Source organism: Scyliorhinus canicula, chromosome 14 (assembly GCF_902713615.1).
Source record: "Scyliorhinus canicula chromosome 14, sScyCan1.1, whole genome shotgun sequence".
In the NCBI taxonomy this organism is placed as follows: Eukaryota; Metazoa; Chordata; class Chondrichthyes; order Carcharhiniformes; family Scyliorhinidae; genus Scyliorhinus; species Scyliorhinus canicula.
In genome coordinates, this window is record NC_052159.1 from 68984710 (window position 1) to 69005707 (window position 20998).

The window sequence follows — 20998 nt, forward strand, 5'->3', positions numbered from 1 at the left end:
TGGAGGGAGCGCCGCCCAGCGGGACTCCGGGCAATGAACAGATCAGCTTGAGGGAGTCGACAGCGCCCCCGCCCGGCGAGGAGGGGTAGTGATAAGCTCGAGATCACGTGACAGGCCGATGTCACATGATCGGAAATACATGGGAGGGCGCCGGATGTCAGCAGGAGGAAGACGTCAGGTGTGGGGCTGGGACCGAGAGGCTTGGGTAAGAGAAGGAGGTCACTGGGGTTGTGCAGCTGGTGGTTGACGATGTGTAATTAGATTAAAGCTTGCTGGGTTTACCGAGTGGGGATTGTAAATATAGGTCGGTGCCGGGTCGGGGAAGGGTTAAAGGGAAAGCGTCGATTCAGTGGGGATTAAGAAACTGGTTGTATCTCTTTACAAGCCCATAAGTGAATCTCAATCAGTTCCAGATAAAATATTGGTGCCTTGCGTTTATTCTGTTTCTGTGTGATGAGAAAAGCTTTTCAACCAATGTCTAGTGTGACCATCCATTCAGTGGCCTGAGGTGCTGAATGGAGCAAATTGGTCCCACCCTCAACAGTAGGCAGGTTAATGTGATGTGTTCCGTGCTCTGGGGTTTGTGGCCACAACTGCACTTCACACCATCCCTGGTCTTGCACTCACTGGAGCAGGTGGCTGCTTTGTCTGTGTGCTGGTTGTGGATTTGGTTCTGTGCTGTCCACTGTCTTCAAGGAAGGATGAAACAGAGTGCTGAGGTTTTGATTCTTCATGCTGTATCTGTTTCACAATTCTGTCCATCTGGACTCGGTTCATGTATTTAACTTGGCTTTTGGGGGAAAAAAATCAGTCTTTTGTTATGTTGCAAGAAAAAAAATGAGTGCCTTTCATGTTTGTCCAAACTGCTAAACATGCTTCACTAACCATCCCAGCAGCCCCACCTAATGTTTGGACCCTACAGTGTAATTTAGTATGACCATTCCACCTAACCCACACATCTTTGGACTGTGGGAGGAAACCGGAGCACTCGGTGGAAACCCATGCATACATGGGGAAAATGTGCAGACTCCGCACAGATTGTGATCCAAGCTGGGAATCAAACCTGGTTCCCTGGTGCTGTGAAGCAACAGTGCTAACTACTGTGCCATTCCTTGTGCATTGGATTGCTTATGCTATTGGGGATGATTTAAGTTAACTTGGGGGGGGGGGGGGGGGGTTGGGAGGGAGCAGAGGGTAACATCAGGGAGGAAAAACAAGATACAAAGAATTATGAGAGACAGAATGCTATTATGAAATCTAAAGGCATTAAGTGTGGTCAAAATTACGTTTCCTGTCTTTGGCGATCACTCGCTAATGAGTATGATTGTCCACCTAAAAAACTCTGTTATTAATCAGGGGTTCTGTGGGTCCTTGTGTGGCTGCTGAGCCCGATCCTAGAGCCATATCTTCAACTAGACAATTGGCAGGTGTTTCCAGGAGGTGGAATTGGCCCTAGGACTCTTGATCGCTGTTATTCCTTTCTCAGGCTGTGAATGCATGGAGTGTAGTAAATAAGGTTGGTGAACTGCATATGCAGAAAGCAAGTGAGACTCATATAAAGGGGATGTGGCTTAAGACAAATGGCAGAACTGGGTACTAAATATTCCTAGGTAAAAGGTGTTCAGAAAAAACTGGGAAAGAAAGGAGGGGTGAAATAATTGATTGAAGAGAACATTTCAGTGCTGGTGAGCAAGGATGTCAGAGGGATTGAGAACGGATGGCACGGTGACACAGTCATTAGCAGTGCTGCCTCAGCGCTTGGGACCTGGGTTTGATTCTGGCCTTGGGTGACTGTATGGAGTTAGCACGTTTTCCTTGTGTCTGTGTGGATTTCCTCTGGGTAATCTGGTTTCCTCCCACAGTCCAAAGATGTGTAGGTTAGGTTGATTGGCCAGATCAATGCGGCCCGATCCAGGGATAGGGTGGATTGGTTTATTGTCACGTGTGCCAAGGTACAGTGAAAAATATTGCTCTGTGTGCAGCTCTGACAGATCATTCAGTACATGAAAAGAAAATACATAATAGGGCAAACATAAAATAAACAATGAAATACATAAACACAGGCATCGGGTGAAACATACAGGTGTGTCGAACTACTCTGTAGAGAAGATGAGTGAAGAGATCAGATCAGTCCATAAGAGGGTCGTTTAGGAGTCTAGTAACAGTGGGAAGAAGCTGTTTTTGAATCTGTTAGTGCATATTCTCAGACTAGTAGTGGGCCTTGGTAGAATACTCTTTTGGAGCATTGGTGCAGACCCGATGGGCCCAATGGCCTCTTCCTGCACTGAAGAGATTCTATGGAATCTAATTGATTAGAGCTAAGAAACAGTATAGGTATCATTACATGACCAGTTGTATTCATTAAACCACTAACTGGGGTAAAAGATGTAGAGGAATGCATTTGCAAGGATGTTATAGAGAGGTGCAAAACCTGTAGCATAGTTAAAATGGGAGCTTTTATCCTGATGTCGACTGGGATATTAATAGTGGGAAGGGAAGGAGAATAGTTTCTGTAGGAGGTGTTTCTAAAATTCAATAAGTAAGGAGCATTATTCGATCTGGAAAATGAACTTGTTCAAGTGGATTAAATGAGCTGGGTCAAGTGGATTAAGTGTCAGTGGGGGAACATCTAGACGATGGCATTTAGAGTAACGCAAGTGGTGCCAGGGACCCAGATTCATCTCCGGCCTCAGGTGACTGTGGAGTTTATACGTTCTCCCCATGTCTGCGTGGGTGCACTGGTTTCCTCCCACAGTCCAAAGATGTGCGGGTTAGGTGGATTGGCCATGCTAAATTGCCCCTTAGTGTCCAGGGATCTGCAGGCTAGGTTATGGGATTACGAGGATAGGTAGGGGTGGACGCTTGTAAATGGACAGAGTGCCCATCCGTAGGGTCGGTGCAATCTTGATGGGCTGAATTGCCTCCTGCACTGTAGGGATTCTACGATTCCATGATAAGGTTTAGGTCAGCTCTGGAAAAGGAACAATCCAGAGTAAATTGAATGAATTGGGGAGGACTTATGTTCAGTGGGGTGAAAACATATCTATCCCAGGTAAATTGAAATTAAAGATTAATGAGAAAAACTGTTATGGAATAATGGGCTGCATTAGAGAGGAGTTGGTTTGGGTTCAGTCAAGGTACATTGTCGCAAAAGAGAATGTTAGGTCAAACAAAGCCAGAGCTCCCTGGCTGACAAGGTGAGAGTAAGATGAGAAAGGAAAAAGGTGTCTACGCAGATTGACATTACAAATGAGAAGCGGAATATAGAAAGTTATGAGAGGAAGTGGAAAAGGAAATAAGAGAAGCACAGTGAGAGGAGACTGACAGTTAATATGAAAGGGAATCCAAAAGTCTTCTGTATCTTTGTGAAAAGCAAGAGGGTGGTGAAAGGAAGGGTTATGTCAATTAAAGACCCAAAAGCAGATTTGTGCATGGAGGCAGAGGACCTGAGTGAGGAATTAAATTGAGTACTTTGCATCTGTTTTTACCAAGGAAGAAAATGCTGCACAAGTCATAATGAAAGAGGAGACTGATACTCCGGAACGTCTAAAATTTGATCAAGGAGGAAGTTTTAGCAGACTGGCTGTATGTCACATTGGTAAGTCACCAAGAGCTGATGAGTAAAGGTGAAAATTGTGAATGCACTGTCTGTAATCTTCCAATTTTTTTAGCTGCAGGAGTGATACCAAAGGCCTAGAGAATGACACCCTTGCTCAAAAAAGGGTGTGAGGATAAATCCAGCAATGATAGACCTGTCAGTTTAGCCTCATTGGTGGTGAAGCTTTTAGAAATGATAATCCAGGTCAAAATTAAGTCATTTGGGCAAATATGGATTGAGTAAGGAAAGCCAACATGGATTTGTTAAAACAATTAATATCTTTTATGTGATAACAGAAGGTTGATGAAGGTATTGTGGCTAATGTGTTGTACACAGATCTACAAAAGGCATTGGATAAAGTGACATAACTGGCTTTTCATCAAAGATAAGGTCCATGGAATAAAAGTGACAAGAGGTTGCAAGGATATGAAGTTCGGTGAGTGACAGGCAACAGAGTTGAATGGATTGTTTTCCAAACCGGAGGAAAGTATATAATGGGGTACTTCAGGACTTGAGGAGCACTGCTTTTCCTGATCTATATTACTGACTTAGACTTGTGTGGAGGGCACAATTTTCAAAATTAGTAGATGTGAAATGTGTGGAGATTAGAGAGTTTTGAGGACATTGGCTTTTGGAACGGGTAAACAAGTGAAAGATTAAATTTTAATGCAGAGAAATGTGAAGCAATTCACTTTGGTAGGAAGAATGAGGAGAGACCATATAAAATAAAGGATATAATTTTCATGGGGTTGCAGGAGCCGAGAGACCTGCGGTATCTGTGCACAAATCATTAAATAGGGCAAGTTGCGAAAGCAGTTAATACTGCAAATGGGATTGGGGCTGGCTTTTCAAATAAGGGCACAGAGTAGCAAAGCAAGGAAGTTATGATAAACTTGTATGATATAAACAGTGGAGCAGCCTCAACTGGAGCATTGTCTCCGTGTCTGTGCACCTGGGACAGAGGCAAAGGCATCAGAAGGGGTGCAGAAAAGTTTTATGAGAATGGTTCCAGAGATGAGGGACTTCAGTCAAGAGGATAGCTTAGGCTGTTTTCCTCAGAGAAGAGAAAGTTGAGAGGTATTTCCATAGGCCTGTTGAGAATCACAAGGGGTCTGGACGGCAAATGGGGAGAAATTGTTCTTGTAGGCAGAAGGACAGAGAAACATTGGGGACACAATCTGTGAAAGGCAAAAGAGCCAGAGGTGACATGAGAAGTGGTGCTGCTATCAACATTTCTCTGTGAAATGGAACTTGCCATAGTTTGAGATGACCATAGGCTGCTGTTCAGGGGCTGGTTTAGCACACTGGGCTAAATCGCTGGCTTTGAAAGCAGACCAAGGCAGGCCAGCAGCACGGTTCAATTCCCGTACCAGCCTCCCCGAACAGGTGCCGGAATGTGGCGACTAGGGGCTTTTCACAGTAACTTCATTGAAGCCTAATCGTGACAATAAGCGATTTTCATTTTTTCATTTCTTCCTTTTTTGAGCGCGAGCTGATTGGTGGTGATTTAACCTGAGAGTCACCACACCTCGGGCGAGGGGCAAGGTTGAGAAGGCGGGTCCTTCTCTACAAGTACGGGAATTGAACCCGTGTTGTGGTGTCGCTCTACCTCGTAAACTAGCCATCCAGGCAACTGAGCTAATCGATTTATGTGGTGAATGGTTAGGATCTGGAATGAATTGCCCGAGAGTGAGGTGGAGGTAGATTCAATATTGGCTTTCAAATGGGAATTGGATAATCAGCTGGAGTGAATAAACTTGCATTGCTACAGGGAAAAAGTACGGGAGTGGGTCCAGCTGAGTCTCTTTTGCAGAGAGCCAGGATGGATATACTGGCTGAACAGCGGCCTTCTGTGCTGTAACCATTCTCCAATTTTTAAATTCTGATTCATATTGGTTGAGGTATACATGTTCTCAAGGCCACTAGGGAGAACTCACCTGATCTTCAAGTAGTGTTATTGAATCTTTTGCCTCTACCTGAGTTCCTTTGTTTAGCTTCTAATCTAAAGGACTACTTCTGAGCGAATGCTGCACTAACAAACTGAAGTGTCAATCCCGATTTCGTGCTCGAGTCTCTGCGGAGGGGCTTGATCCCGCAACTTTGACTCGGAGGCAGGTCACTGGGACTGATTCAAATTTTGTTTGCTGAGCTTCTTCCTTTGTAGAATCCTAATCCAAAAGTGCCTCCTTTTTCTAACAGCATTTTTTGCATAATTATTGTTAGTGTAGATATAAGTGGTCATTGTCGTAATCGTCATCAGTCCCATGAAATGAGGGTGACATCTGCCAGGTTTCATGATTTGATAGCTGGTAACCCAAAATACTTAAACAGCTTTGTAATTCTAGTTGTTTTACTGCTGCTGTATATTTTGGGGTTTCAATAAGATGTTCAGTGGTGTTGTTGGAACACACTGGCTGGGAAATTCCTTGTATATGCCCCCACGTTGCTCGTGATGTAACGCCAATGAAGTGGAGGAAGACCACTTGACTGTGTTATTGAAAGGAAAGCTGCAGGGCTTGTTTTGCTTTGGGTTAGACATGGAATCATGATAGTGGGTGAGCAGTTCTCAGCAGCTCCAATAGGGATGGGGCTGTGGTCTGGTTGATTGCTGGTGGGGCAGAGAGTAATCAATTGTTGGGTTGCTTTGGACGTGACAAATAGTTTTTTTTTTCTCTTCACCAAGGATCTATAAATGTGTATGCAGTGATTAATTTCTGTATTTAACATGATGCCGAACATCTAGTGACAAAATGAACTCGAGGCAAAATCAACTTTCTGGAAATTGCACAGTATTGGGCAATGAAGTTGATAATAATCTTTATTAGTGTTACATTAACACTGCAATGAAGTTACTTTTGCTGTGATGAGTTTTTAAAGGAGGGCTATTTATTCATTCACTCTAAATGTCACAGCCCAGGGATCATGAGGATTTGGATACGGGGGCAGAGTTGTGTAATGTGGGGCAAAGTTCGTTTAACAGATTATTGAAGCAAAGCCGGGAGGGCCACTGACTTGGTGCTGTTTGCTTATTTCTGTATGGCAGCAATGACATCAGGGCTTTCTAAAAAAGCCTGAAGTTGCACAACTGAAGGTAATGCATTCAAAAAGACTATTCAAACTTCTCTGAAGATGGTTATGGACCAAGTGCTGGAAATAGATAGGTGCTTGATGGCTGGCACAGGCACAATGGACCATAGGGCCTCTTTTTGTGCTGTAAAACGCTGGCTGTGAAACTATTTGCACAGACATGCATATAGGTTTTGAAGAAAGGGCAGAGACCAGTGTTGAGAGTGCTACAGCAGCACCAATGGAGAAAGTACATTATGTAGGCACTACCAGTTGGATATAGCTAGGACCTGCCATGTTTGAACCATGAGTTTGGAAACTATTATATAGCACCTTTCATATTTCTGGGTGGGCCAAAGTGCTTTGCAGCCAATGAAGTAATTTTTGAAGTGGTAATTTTTGTAATATAGGGAAATATGGCTCCAGCTTTCGCACAACAGGGTCCCACACAACATCAAGATATATGATTTGAGAATCTGTCCTCCTGGAGCTAGTTGAGGCATAAACGTAGATCAGGACATGATGGGAATTCCCATATTTATGAATATTGTTCTGAGTCTTTTATGTAGCTGTCAGATATGTGACACCCTTGACAGTGCTGCACAACTTCAGTACTGCACTGAAGTACTAGTCAGATTATCTACTTGGATGTAGAAGATAGAACATACAGTGCCGAAGGAGGCCATTCGGCCCATCGAGTCTGCACCGACCCACTTAAGCCTTCACTTCCACCCTATCCCTGTAATCCAATAATCCTTCCTAACCTTTTTGGTCACTGAGGGCAATTTATCATGGCCAATCCACCTAACCGGCATGTCTTTGGACGAGGGGAGGAAACCGGAGCACCAAGAGGAAACCCACGCAGACATGAGGAGAACGTGCAGACTGCACAGGCAGTGACCCAGCAGGGAATTGAACCTGGGACCCTGGTGCTGTGAAGCTCAGGGCTATCCACTTGTGCTACCATACTGCCCATATAGGCAGCCTTTTGATTCAAGCAAGAGCGGTACCCCCTCCCAATTGAAATATCAGAATCTCAGAACAAATTGATCATTTCTAGGGGTTACAGTGTTAATGTAAGCTTACTTGTGACAATAAATATTATTATATTTGTAAATAGAAAGATCTCTTTTTGTACTGAAAATGTGATGTTTTTTTTTTAATTTCCACACCTAAAAAATCATTTATGTAGGAAAATGTTCTGTGTGCTACACAAGCAGTGATCACTTAAAGTTTGATGAAGCTGAAAGAGGAAATGTTAGAATTAATAATTGAAATCTTGGTCAAAGAGATAGGTTGTAAGGAGGGTTTTAAAAGAGGAGTTGGGTTTAAGGAGGGCAATGCAGAGCTTTGGGCCGTGATGGTTGAAGGCACGGTGCCAGTATTAGTTTGAAACGAGTGGGGGTTATGCAAGAGACGCAAATTAGAGGAATGTAGTGTTCAGCAGGCAATAGGTGGACTTTGAACAGGAGGATGACAATTTTCAATTCATGGCGTGAGTCTGGGAGCCACTGTCAGCGAGCTTGGCTGATGGGTGATTAGAACCAGGTATCAGTTTGAATGCAGTCAGCAGGGTTTTGGATAAATTTAGGTACGTGAAGCATAGCAGCTGAGATACTGGCCAGCACAGCACTTAAATAGTTGAGTCCGGAAGAAACAAAAACTTTATTGAAGGATTCATCTGCAGGTGGCCTGAGGTGTGGCTGGAGATGAGCGATGTTAAGGAGGTGGAAGTAGTGGGATTTTGAAAGGGAGAGGATATAGAATTGAAAGTTTGGCTCAGTCAAATAAAATGCTGAAGTAGAAACTTTCATGAGCAGAATTGCTTATTCGGAGAGATTAGTAAAGTTCACTATATAGTCTCTTGAAAACAGTCTGCATGATGGGCCGAATGGTCATTTTCACCATTGTTATGATTTTATGTAGACAAAAGCTTAGCAATTAACAAATAATACAAATGCAATTAAATAGGTTCAGCATCTAATATTAGATCCCAGTTGAGAACGGTCAATCTTTCTCGTTATTGAATTTGTTGGTCTCAGCAATTCCATGTTTAGCAAACTGGAGGCAAGCAACAGCTGACATCTTTTTTTCCCTTCCAAATTTTCTGCTTTTCCTCCGGTCCCCAGGGCTGGAATTATCCGAGAATTGCATTAAGATTTTAAAATTCTTACCTTTGTTTGAAATCCCGACATGGCCTCAGCTTCTATATATCTTTAATCTCCTCCAATTCCACAGCCATCAGATGTACAAGGCTGTAAAAGGCTCTGGTCAAACCTGATTTGGAATATTAAGAGCTTTTTTGAGCCCCGTATCGAAGGAAGGATGTGCTGGCCTTGGCGAACGTCCAGATGGGGGTTCACAAAAATGATCCTGGGAATTAAGGGCTTGTCATATGAGGAGCGGTTGAGGACTCTGGGTCTGTATTCAATGAAGTTTAGATGAATGAGGGGGGAATCTAATTGAATCTTAAATATTACTGAGAGGCCTATTTGGAAAGGACATGGAGAAGATGTTTCATGAGTAGAAGAGACTAGAACATGAGGGTACAGCCTTAGACTGGAAGGGTGGATCCTTTAGAACTGAGATGAGGAGGAATTTCTTCAGCCAGTGGGTGGTGAATCTGTGGAGCTCATTGCCACAGAAGGCTGTGGAGGCCAAGTCACAGAGTGTCTTTAAGACAGAGACAGATAGTTTCTTAAGGGGATCAGGGATTATGGGGAAAAGGCTGGGGATTGGAGATCCCAGACTCGATGGGCCAAATGGCCCAATTCTACATCTCTATCTATGGTCCTCTATCTCTGCTCCTCTAATTCTGGCCTTGTGTGAATTCTGTATTATATTTGTCCTCCATTGGTGACCGTACCTTGACTTGCCCAAGCCCTAAGTCCTGGAATTCCCTCCCTGCATCTCCAACTCTCTACCTCTCTTTCCTCCTTTAAGACACTTAAAACCTACTTGCCATCTTTCCTACTAACTCCTCAGGATCGAGGATCAATTCCACTCGGGTTCAATGAGCACTGACATGGATGATATATCCAATGCGTGATCTGCAGACTCTGCTACATGCAGGAAAGGTGCTGGTTGGGTAGATGGGTTGTTTGGAGGTTTGCGCGCTCCCTCAGATACCTAGACTTTGCCTCTGTGTGTTCCCAACAAAGCGTTTCTATGTGTTTGGTGCTTTTCTGGATGAGCCTGCTCCATTTTGTTTAGTCAAAAGCTAGGAAATCCTTGGGTTGGTGAGAACATGGATGTTTGACCTGTACAGGATGCTTTGAGGACATTCTTGTAGCGTGTGTCCGCCTAGGAGACCAAATTCAATGTAGAACAGTTGCTTCAGGAGTCTGGTGTCAGATGGATGAATAACATGTTCTGCCCAGCGAAGCCAGTTTTGAATGATGAGTGCCTTGATGTTGGGCAAGTTGGCTTGGGCAAGGACACTACTGCTGGACTACCTTTCTTGCCACTGGATTTGAAAACTCTTGCAACGCATTGCTGGTTGTGCTTATCCAGTGCTTTGAGGTGCTTACTGTAGGTTGTCCAAGTCTCCATAAGGAGCACAATGATCACTGCTAACTGGAAAACCATGACCTTGGTCTCCGGGTTTGAGATTTTATTGTAAAATATTATTTCCTTCTCGGTCGGCCAAAGGCTAAGCTGGCATGTTGAAAGCGATCGTGGATTCTGTAGTCTTATGGCTGCCTTGGTCGAAGGCAGATCCTGAGATACAGAAATTGGTCCAGGTTTTCCGCAATATTGCCATTGATATTAATTGATACCAACAGATGTTGTGCTGTGGGAGCTGGTTAGAAGAGAACCTTAGTTTTCCAGGCCTATTTCCTCATGCCTTTGAAATGGTAGCAATGATAACCTGGAGCTCAGTTTCTGAGCGAGCACACACCAAAGCGTCCTCTGAAGCTGAAGTTGGAATGTTTTTGGTTTTGGATTGAAGGCAGCATACATTGAATAGTTTCCTGCTTGTTCAGTACATTACCAGTGGCTACTTTGCTGCAGGTGAAGTGTAGTATTGCAGCAAGGAAAATGGAGAAGAGAATTGATACAATACCCAACCTTGTTTGACCCCAGTATTCACCGAGATAGGGTTTGTGGTGATTCTATTGGTGAGGACCACGGCTTGCATGTCATCATATAATAGGCAAAGAATTTCTGACGGCAGTCAAATTTGACAAGGATATTCCATAAGCCTTCATGGCTGATAGTCAAAACCTTTTGATAAAGTTGGAAAAAAAACCATGTACAGTGGTTGGCTTTGTTCCTGCACTTTAAAAAACGAATTGCAACACAGTGAAGATCATGCCTGCAGTGCCTGTCAATCGGCAAAAACCACACAGCAAATCTGGAAGGAGTTCCTCAGCCACTGAGGGGAGGCAATTAGGAGGGTTCTTGCAATGGTCACCCCTGTAGCAGTTGGCTGACTCCTCTGTAGTTCCTGCAATCTGACTTTGTTTTATAGAGCTCCTGTGAAGCACCTTGGGTCATTTCATTGGGTAAAGATGCTATATAAATATAAATTCTTGTCAAATGGGTGAAATTTAGACATTTCATGCTATGTCACATTTAAACTGCATGTTTGCATTTGGAATTGTGCAGTAAGTCTCGCATTCCATGTATAAATGGATTTTGGATAGGTTCCAACAGGTTATTTATTATATGATCAATAATTATTTCTCCAATTTTCTCTCCTCCAGAGGCAGTGGCCCATACTAGATTAGTTTCATGAGCTACCACAGGTTTCTGATACCGCTCTTAAATGAAAATGAAAATCGCTTATTGTCACGAGTAGGCTTCAATGAAGTTACTGTGAAAAGCCCCTAGTCGCCACATTCCGGCGCCTGTCCGGGGAGGCTGGTACGAGGGCTGACCATTAGTCGTGTGTTGCCCAGTGTCATCCGTTGTCAGGAAATTACTAGAATCTACAATTAAGGATAATGATGGACACCTTAACTTTTCAGGTGATCAAAGAGCGGCGGCTATAGTAGGCCACACCCGATCAGCCTGATCAACTTGGGTGGGGTAGAAACATATCCAAGATTGCTGGTGACCATGATGGGTGGCATTGTAAGCAGTGTAGGTAGAAGCATAAAAGTTGTAAAATTATTAATAGGTTAAGCTAATAAGCAAACCTCAGGCAGTTTTAGACTGCTCCAGGTAGCATTCTGCTAATGGAAAATGCCACTCAAGTAGTCACTGCATAGCAGCAGTGTGAAACAGTTTGCTTGACCTGTTAAAATTTTTGAAATGCCGTGGCTTTCCAAGGCTATTTGGTAGACGCAACATACATTCACATTCAAGGACCCATTCTCTGCAATCAAAAGGATTATGTTCAAGCCTTCAATTACCTGGGGGCTTGGGGAGCCCATAGTTCCTTGTTGCTATCACTGTGGCAACATCTTGACCAATAGTCAGCACCCCTTTCTCCGTATAAATTGTTGCGATCATTTGAAATTTGGCATTCTTGTATTTATCTTGATGAGTGCAAGACTATAAGTTTTGGCAACCTGTCTGCAAAGTGACTGAATTGACAAAGTTTCTTTCTAAAACTAGAAAAAGTGGAGATCCAAAGAGATTTGAAGGTCCAAATACATGAATCATTACAGTGGCATTGGTAGAGAAAATATTAAAAACAGCTGATGCATTGCTGACTTTATACCCAGAGGACTACAAGACAAGGGGTAGAAGTCATGCTTCAGCTATAGAAAGACATGTCAGACCATGCCTGGCGTACTGAGAGCAGTACTGGACACCACACTTCAGGAAGGATACGTTGACCTTGGAGCAAGTGCAGTGTGGATTTGCTTGAACAATACCTGGTTTGCAATGATTAATTTACAGGGATCAATTTACCCACACATGTAAAACCCAGAATCTTAGATGTGATTTGATCAAAGTTTTCAAGATAATGAGAGGAGCCCTGAGGATAGCTAGAAATAATTTCTGCTGATTGAGGACTCGGGGTCATAGTTTAAAAATTAGAGCCAGGTTTTCAAGAATGATGTGAGGGAAAACATCTCCACACAGTATGGTGGAAGTTTGGAACTCTTCTGTAAGAGCCCAGGTCAATTGTTGATTTTAAATCCTGAGATTGAAGGGTTTTTAATTAAGCAAAGGATTTAAGGGATACGGGACAAAGAAAGGTATATGGATTGAGGTAACATATAAACCATTATCTAATTTGAGCGCAGAACACTTTTGAAAGGCTAAATGGTCTCCTGTTCCCATGTTCCATAACACTATATCAGCTGGTTATTCAGCTGTTGGGTATGTTGCGACTGAGTCCAGCCATGTAGCACTTCTAACTGGGACATGATTTACTGCATTGCTGCTCCGGCTGAGATCAGCTAATTCAGCTCAGAAAAGGAATTAAATCTTGGACTCGAATTGTTTGTATAGCTGAGCACGGCATCACATTTTGAGCTGTTGAAGGATGGGCTAGCAATTAATTCAAAACATTTGTGTTTAAATGTTTCAGCATGTTGTGAAGATTTTATTTCAATGAAATTCCAGTGTAGATTGCATTGATGTGATTCCCAGCATTCAATTTCACAACCATGTTGGCATTGACTTAAAGGTTGTCAGAATAGTTCCATAAGCTTTTCCATCAAAGATCTACATTGACCCATTACTGTCATTTACTTTACAGATTAGCTTTTACATCATAGTTATTGGGAAAAAAACTTCGTAGTTTTAGAAATTGTTGCCAGATGGCTTGGTCAGTAGTCAGACTTTATCTTTGTGTTCTAACTGGTGTGTTCAGCACAGATGGGCGAGTCTGTAAGGGATTTACCATGAATAAAATAAACATTTAACAAAACCATAATAGCTGAGGCACAGGTTTGCCCAAGTGTAGGAGTTCCATGTGTGCATAGAAATACTGTGGGAGTTTTGCCAGCTAATGTCTAGTAGCATACAGTATAACGTTTTTTCTAGCCAAGGTGACGACACTTGCTGGGGCATTGGCTTGCAGAGTTATCTTCCAAGATTAGACAGAACCAGAGCCCACAATGACAGATCTACATATCCAGGTTCCTTTCGTGAGCCAAGTTTAGGGGTTGATTCACTTCCAATCTTACATTGTCGCAAATTGTCTTGGAGCTAACTCAAAGCTAGAGGGCTGTTGCCATAAATGACCTGAATAATACACTCTCTGTTCCTTCATCTTCCTGTGCTGTTTCACCTTTTTTTAAAACTTAAAATACCAAATTAATTTTGTCTCCAATTAAGGGGCAAAAATTAGTATGACCAATCCACCTACCCTATGCATCTTTGGGTTCTGGGGGTGAGACCCATGCAGACACAGAGAATATGCAAACTCCACACGGACAGTGACCCGGGGCTGGTATCGAACCTGGGTCCTCCAGCGCCGTGAGGCAGTGCTAACCACTGCGCCATTGTGCTCCCAACTAATGTCAGTGATGCAATCATGTATCTTGTGAACGTGAATTGGCTATGGTGCATTAAATAATCATGTAACCAAAATCGCAAGTTCAATAATTTTTCTATTAAATCTTAAATGGTGTAGTTACCAATGCAGTAATGCACTTTCACTGCTGTTTCTGGTTCTGTTGAAAAGCTTTGGATACTGTTTTGTGAGTAAGATTGTGAATGACCATTTATGTTTTGTATGTTGAGTGAGGGCACCTTTATAGAAGCCATTTTAATCGACAGAAGAAAATATAGAGGTTTGAGGCTCTGTTTTAATGTGTATATGTTTTATGATTCATTGTATTTTTATCCTTTTTTTAGATGACTGAGAAGGCACAATGAGTGTGAAGGCATTTGAACTTGTTCCTGTGCTTGGGCAGGATCTGCTGGTAGATAAAACCTGGATGTCTATTGACTGCATTGAATGTTGTGGGAAAAATCTTTATATAGGAACAAGTGACTGCTGTATCTATCACTTTCTCTTGGAAGAAAAAGCATCCACCTCAGGGCGACCTGCGTTTACTCCAACAAAACAACTGCACAAATACCTGGGGCTAAAAAAAGCTGTGAATGAGCTCAAGGCAGCATCTGCTTTGAATAGACTTATGGTTTTATGTGACAATACTGTGGTTTTATTGAATATGATCAACTTGGAGCCTGTACCATCAGGAGCTAAAATCAAAGGAATAACTGCATTTGCTGTGAACGAGAACCCAGTGACTGGAGATCCTTTCTGTATTGAGGTTTGTGCCATTTCAATGAAGCGGAAAACTGTACAAATATATGCAGTGCATGAGGACCGTGTCCAACTAATAAAGGAAGTCGCCACACCAGAACAGCCAGTTGCTATAGCTGCAGATGGGTACTTTCTTTGCTTGGCAATGAGCACACAATATATTATTTTGAGTTATAACACAGGAACATCGCAAGACCTGTTTCCATATAATAGTGAAGAGAAACGACCGATTGTAAAGCGGATTGGTCGACAGGAATTTCTATTAGCTGGTCCAGGTGCACTGGGTAAGTTTTTATTGATGATTTGATTGAGATAATCAATGTCATTTGGTGTATATGATTACACAGACTGATATGGGTTTTAATTATTTCAGATGGGATGGTGGATAAGTTATCCATTTCAAAACTTAGTGCCAGTTTTGAATTCAATATTTAGTTTCATAAAAGTACATTTGATTCACCATCACTCAAAAGAGATGGTGTGTATGAAGAGAAAGTAGGATAGTGGGATCAGACTGGATAGTTTAAGGAGAAAGACCAAATGCTGTGATCCAATTTTCTGATTCTGTATTGTGTTCTGGATTCCTAAATGAACTGGAGGGGAGAGGGGATCTTAGTTTGTGCAAATGCACGGAAAAGTTCACCACGTTCTTTGTTATTGCACTAACTCTGCCAGAGAGCCCCAATATACAGGAAGATTTTCTGCATAGTGTTCAATTGGAAGAATTGCAATGTTGAAAAGGGACCTGAACCAGGTGGAGTGGAAAGAGATGATCAGCTAAAACAATACGTCAGCAATGGGAGGTTTTCAAGGCGGAGATAGTTTGGTTGCAAACTCAAAGCATTCCTATGAAAAAGGAGAGTTTCCAAAGCTAAAGATCCATGAATGGCTAAAGGAATTGAGATTCAAATGAAACCGAAAGGCTTCTGGTAAATATGAGGTTCATGTTACAGTAGAGTCACATTGGCTAGGGCGGTGCATTGGTTAACACTGCTGCTTATTTGCACTGAGGACCCGGGTTCAATTCAGGCCCCCGGTCATTGTATGTGCGGAGTTTGCACATTCTGTGCAGGTTTCACCCCCGCAACCCAAAGTAGTACAGGTTAGGTGGATTGGCCATGCTAAATTGCCCTTTAATTGGGAATAAAAATAATTGGACACTCTAAATTTATTTTAAAAATAAAGAATCACACAGGCTACATGGTTCAGAGGAGAAGAGAGAATGGAAACAAGGAGACAAAAGTGAATGAATCAGGTCAGTGATTGTCACTTGGAAAAGCCAATACTGAGCTTAATAAATGACAGGCAATACTGACTTGTAAAAGGCAATGATCATGTGTGTCAAACTTTATTGAGTTGTTAAAATAATGGCTAGAATTGATGAACAGAATGTTTATGTTATGATTGTGGACTTTCAAAGGTTTGATGTCCCACATAATAAATCTGTTAGCAAACTTAAGATCCAAAGGATTAAAGCAACAGTACCAACATGGATAACAAATTGGCTGCAAGGCAGAAAGCAGAGATGAATCCAGAGTGGATAGAAACATGCAGTGATTTCCATGAAGGTCGGTCAAGGGACAACTCTTTCTGATAAATTGAAGTTGACACAAAAGTAGGGAAGTAAGTTGTGAATATGATAGAAAGTTACAAAGGGACATAGATTATGTGAGTGGGCAAGGAAATGGAGTATAATGTGGGTAAATGTGAAATTGTCCATTTTGACAGGAAGAATAAAGAAGAAGCTGATGATCTAACTGGTGAGAGATTACAGAGCTCTGAGGTGTCGAGGGATCTGGGTGTCCTAGTGCATGAATCACAAACTAGTATACAGGTACAGCAAGTAATTAAGAATGTGAATAGAATATTGTTTATTGTGAGGGGAACTGATTACAAAAGTAGGAAGGCTACACTTCAGTCATATTGGGCACTGGTGAGATGTCTGAAGCATAGGGGTCTTGACAAGGTAGATGTAGAGAGGATATTGTGGGAGAATCTAGAAATAGCAGTCACTATTTAAAAATAAGGGGTCACTCATTTAAGACTTTTAAAATAAATTTACAATACCTAATTTTTTTGCATTAAGGGGCAATTTAGCGTGGCCAATTCACCTACCCTGCACTTCTTTGGGTTGTGGGGGAGAAAACCCACGCAAACACGGAGAATGTGCAAACTCCACACGGACAGTGACCCAGAGCCGGGATCGAACCTGGGACCTTGGCGCCGTGAGGCAGCAGGGCTAACCCACTGTACTACCGTGCTGCCCACTCATTTAAGACATCAGATTTTTTTCTCAGGGTCATGAGTCTTTGGAACTTTTCCTCAAAATGGTGAACAGTTATCTCGTAGACAGGAATGTTGAGTTGAGGTTACAATCAGATCAGCTATGATCGTATTGAATGGTGGAGCAACTCTGAGTGGAGTGGTCTCCTGCTCCTAATTTATATGTAATTTGGGGACTGTGGACACAATTGCAAACTCTGCAGGTAAGGGCAAGGATGGAAATGTAGTAAATAATGAAGGAGTTGATCATAGACTTGAGGAGGCCAAGAGTAGATGGCAGATTAAATTTTATGCTAACAAGTGTGATGTGATGCGCTTTGGTAAAAAGGGTAGTGATGCAAATTAAATTGTGTAATTTTAGAAGGGGTACAGGAACATTGACCTTGGAATTCTCTTCTCTGAGCGTGATGGGATAATTTGGTATAGACTAATTTGAATGCTTTAGCCGTGCTAAAGAATTCAAGGTCCTCGAATTAGAGTAGTGCTCAAGCAAGGAAGTAATGGTAGATGTTTTATAAATCATTAGTTAGACCTCAGCTAGCTTAATGCACCAAAATCTGGGCAATACTCTTTGCGGGAAAAAAAAGCAAGGCATTTTTTCAAGGATGCAAAGGAGATTTACCAGAATAAAACGAAAGATAACAGACTTCAATTATCTGGAGAAAATAGAGAATCAAGGATTATTCTTTGAGCAGAAAATTGCTCAAAGGGAGATTTAATGAGGTATTTAAAATTAATGAGGGGCTTGATTAGATGGAAATAGTTTATTCCACTAGCAGAAAGATCTGTAACCAGAGGACGCATTTCTTAATTTTTAGCAAATAAGACATGGAGATGGGTGGATTTTTTTCTCACGGCTCTAGTTGTTGTGAGGAACAGTTGGCCAGACCGCTGTCATGTGGATCAAATTAATGCCAACAACACTGGTTTTGATACTGTTCCGGCTGAGGTAGACTTGGGGTCTGCATTCAACCTACCAATAGTTTTTTTAAAAATGGCAGCGCTTTGGCAAATAATTGCCTTGAACCTGCCTTTGGACAGAAAACTTAAGAAGAAGGTGGTTATGTCCTGGAATGTTCTGCCTAGAAGGGTGGTGGAAAACGATTCAGCTGTAACTGAAGAGGAATTGAATATATATTTAAAGCAAAAATTTGAGTATTTGGGTAATTCTTACGGAGAGCTGGCATAGGTATGATGGGCTGAGTGGCCTTTTTTGGTGTCATGCTTGTTAAATATAATTAAATAAAAGATCTTTTGATTTTGAAACCTCACCAAATGATAACAGTACCTTTCTGATTGGGTTACATGGGGCTGGTTTAGCACAGTGGGCTAAACAGCTGGCTTGTAATGCAAAACAAGGCATCAGCGCGGGTTCAATTCCTGGACTGGCCTCCCCGAACAGGCGCCGGAATGTGGCGACTAGGGGCTTTTCACAGTAACTTCATTGAAGCCTACTTGTGACAATAAGCGATTCTTATTACCTATTTTAAAAATTAGAAATCTTTCTACAGTCATAAGTCTTAAAGGCACAGAAGTATGTTGATTGGCTCATCGAGTCCTTGCTGGCTCTGTGTAGAGCAATCCAGGAAGTCCCATTCCCTCACTCTATCCTATAACCATACACGTTTATTTCCCTCGAGTGCCTATTCAATTTTCCTTTCAAATAGTTGACCATCTCTGCTTCCATCACTGTCCTAGGGAGCAAACTCACCAATCCTTGCTGCATTTCAAAATGTCCTTCCTCATATCTCTTGCCTACAATCATAAACCTGTGTCCCCTAGTCCTGTGCCATCAATTAATTGGAACAGCTTTTCTTTGTCTCCCTTATCGAAACCTGGCTTTTCCAACCCAACCTTGTAGCTAAATTGCCACACCTCTTCAACCATTCATGTAAATCTTCTCTGCAATCTCTAGGATCTTAAAATCCTTTGTGGTGTGGTGAATCGAACTGGGTGCAATACTTTAATTGTGGTCGAACCAGAGTTTCATGAAGGTTCAACATAACTTCACTGTTTTTGTGCCCAATACCTCTATTTGTGAAACCTAAGATCCCATATGTTTTACCAACTGCTCTCCCAAAATATTCTGCTACCTTAAAGGATCTGTGACCTCTGCCCTTGCACTCTTTTAGAGCAGCATTAAATCATGAATGCATTCTATATCACCTTTGAGTGTAGATAGTGGTTTGGAGTTTTTATCAGAATACTTCCTCAGTTGCTGTATTTTTTTATGCAGGACTTGTTCATCTGTGTTTGGAACAATTAGAGTTGGTAACATAGTACGTATTCTTCGTCCCATCAATAGTTGTGCTGGAGAAAGCGCCGATGACAGTGGTGTAGCCCTGTATGCTAACAGTGTTCAGTCAAAGTCCTTTCTGTCCTCCATAGCTTTTTTGAGAAGCTGCTTCACAATTCCCACCCCTTTCTCAGCTTTCCCGTTTGCCTGCGAGTACAGTGGGCTAAAAGTTATGTGTGAAGTTCTAGTCATTGGCAAATTGTAACCACTCCAGGCTGCTAAAACACGGTCCATTGCCTGTGACAACAGTAACTGGTATGCCATGTCTCGCAAATGCATTTTCCATTGCCCTGACAACTGAATGCGGATAATTTGATAAACTCTGGAAAATTTGAGTAATAGTCAATGATTATCAAATAATCATAGCCTTGAAAATAAAATATGTCCATAGCGACTCTTGTTCATGGTTGAGTAACTAATTCGCTTTCCATCAAGGTCTGCTTGTATTGTGCCGGTTGGTGCATTTGGGATATCCGACACTGTTGAATGTAGTTGTCTATATCCTTGTTGATTCCCGGCCAATATACCGATTACCGTGCTCTTCTTCTACATTTCTCAATGGCTTGATATTCTTCATGGATTTGTGCAAGAATGTCTTGTCTAAGACATGGTGGAATTACAATACGGTCCCCTTTCAATAGAAAGTCATCTATTGTTGTTGGGTCTTCTCTGATGTCACGAATGTTTGTACATTTCCCGTTAGGCCAGTCAGTATGTAGATCACTTGCTGAAGTGTCTTATCTCGTAGAGTTTCTGCCTTGATTATTTGTAGTTTAGCATCTGTGATAGGTAGCATTGCTGTGATGAAGTTGGCTTGTGCTTCAATACTGAGTACAACGTCAACAACTTTGTTATCCTCGTGCATTGTGGCTCGTGTGAATTCTCTGCATCAGGTTTAGCTGGATACATGCATCTACTCCAATAAATGAGTATTTTGTGTCATCCACAATTTCAAAAACAAGTGGAATTTTAATGTCACCATTCTGCACTAAGGGAGCATGACCCTTTTGTTGCTTTTTCATTTCCATCGTAGTCTGTTAATCTACAATGTGTCTTTTTATATTTTGGATGGGTTGCTACTTTGCCCAAATCCGATTCTGTTATCAGATTAGCGTGTGCATCAGTGTCCAATTTAAATTGTACCTCTGATCCATTTATGATCAATGTTTCTATCCAATCTTTATTTCTATCAGATAGTTGCCTGATTGGTTTATCAGCAGTATCGGTTCCATTTGTTTTAGTGATTGCTTCTATTATGAAGTTGTCCATTGAATTGGGAGTCGTGAGATCAATGTTTAATTTTAACATTTTTTTCTTCTTCTTCCTTGTTTTGTATAGTGTTGACTTTTTTATGCTATTGAAATGCCTTTTTAAATTGATTCTGCTGTGTTGTGTTAAATCTGCATTGTGAAGCAAAATGATTGAGTTTGTTACATGTTGTACATCTTTTTTCCAAATGCAGAACAGTGTTGCTTTAAGTGGGAGTGTCCATAGTGTGTACATTTCATCACGTTGGTGACGTCATGTGTAAACCTGTCGTGCGCATGCGCAACTTCCGGTTTGTGTCCTTTTTAAA

General features: G+C 41.9%; 1 protein-coding gene across 4 annotated transcripts in view; it reads left to right on the forward strand.

Annotated features, from left to right (window-relative positions):
- Nucleotides 1-66: 66 nt before the first annotated feature.
- The window catches only part of tgfbrap1 (transforming growth factor, beta receptor associated protein 1), a 69446-nt gene continuing 48514 nt past the window's right edge, over nt 67-20998 (forward strand). The window contains exons 1-4 of one of the 4 annotated variants that reach the window (XM_038817920.1): nt 67-205; nt 3493-3598; nt 3935-4034; nt 14429-15127. In XM_038817920.1, coding sequence (XP_038673848.1) covers nt 14446-15127 — 682 coding nt within the window. In that variant the 5' untranslated portion in view covers nt 67-205; nt 3493-3598; nt 3935-4034; nt 14429-14445. The remainder of the gene's footprint in view (nt 206-3492; nt 3599-3934; nt 4035-14428; nt 15128-20998) is intronic. The other 3 variants (XM_038817921.1, XM_038817918.1, XM_038817919.1) reach the window with 3 other exon arrangements.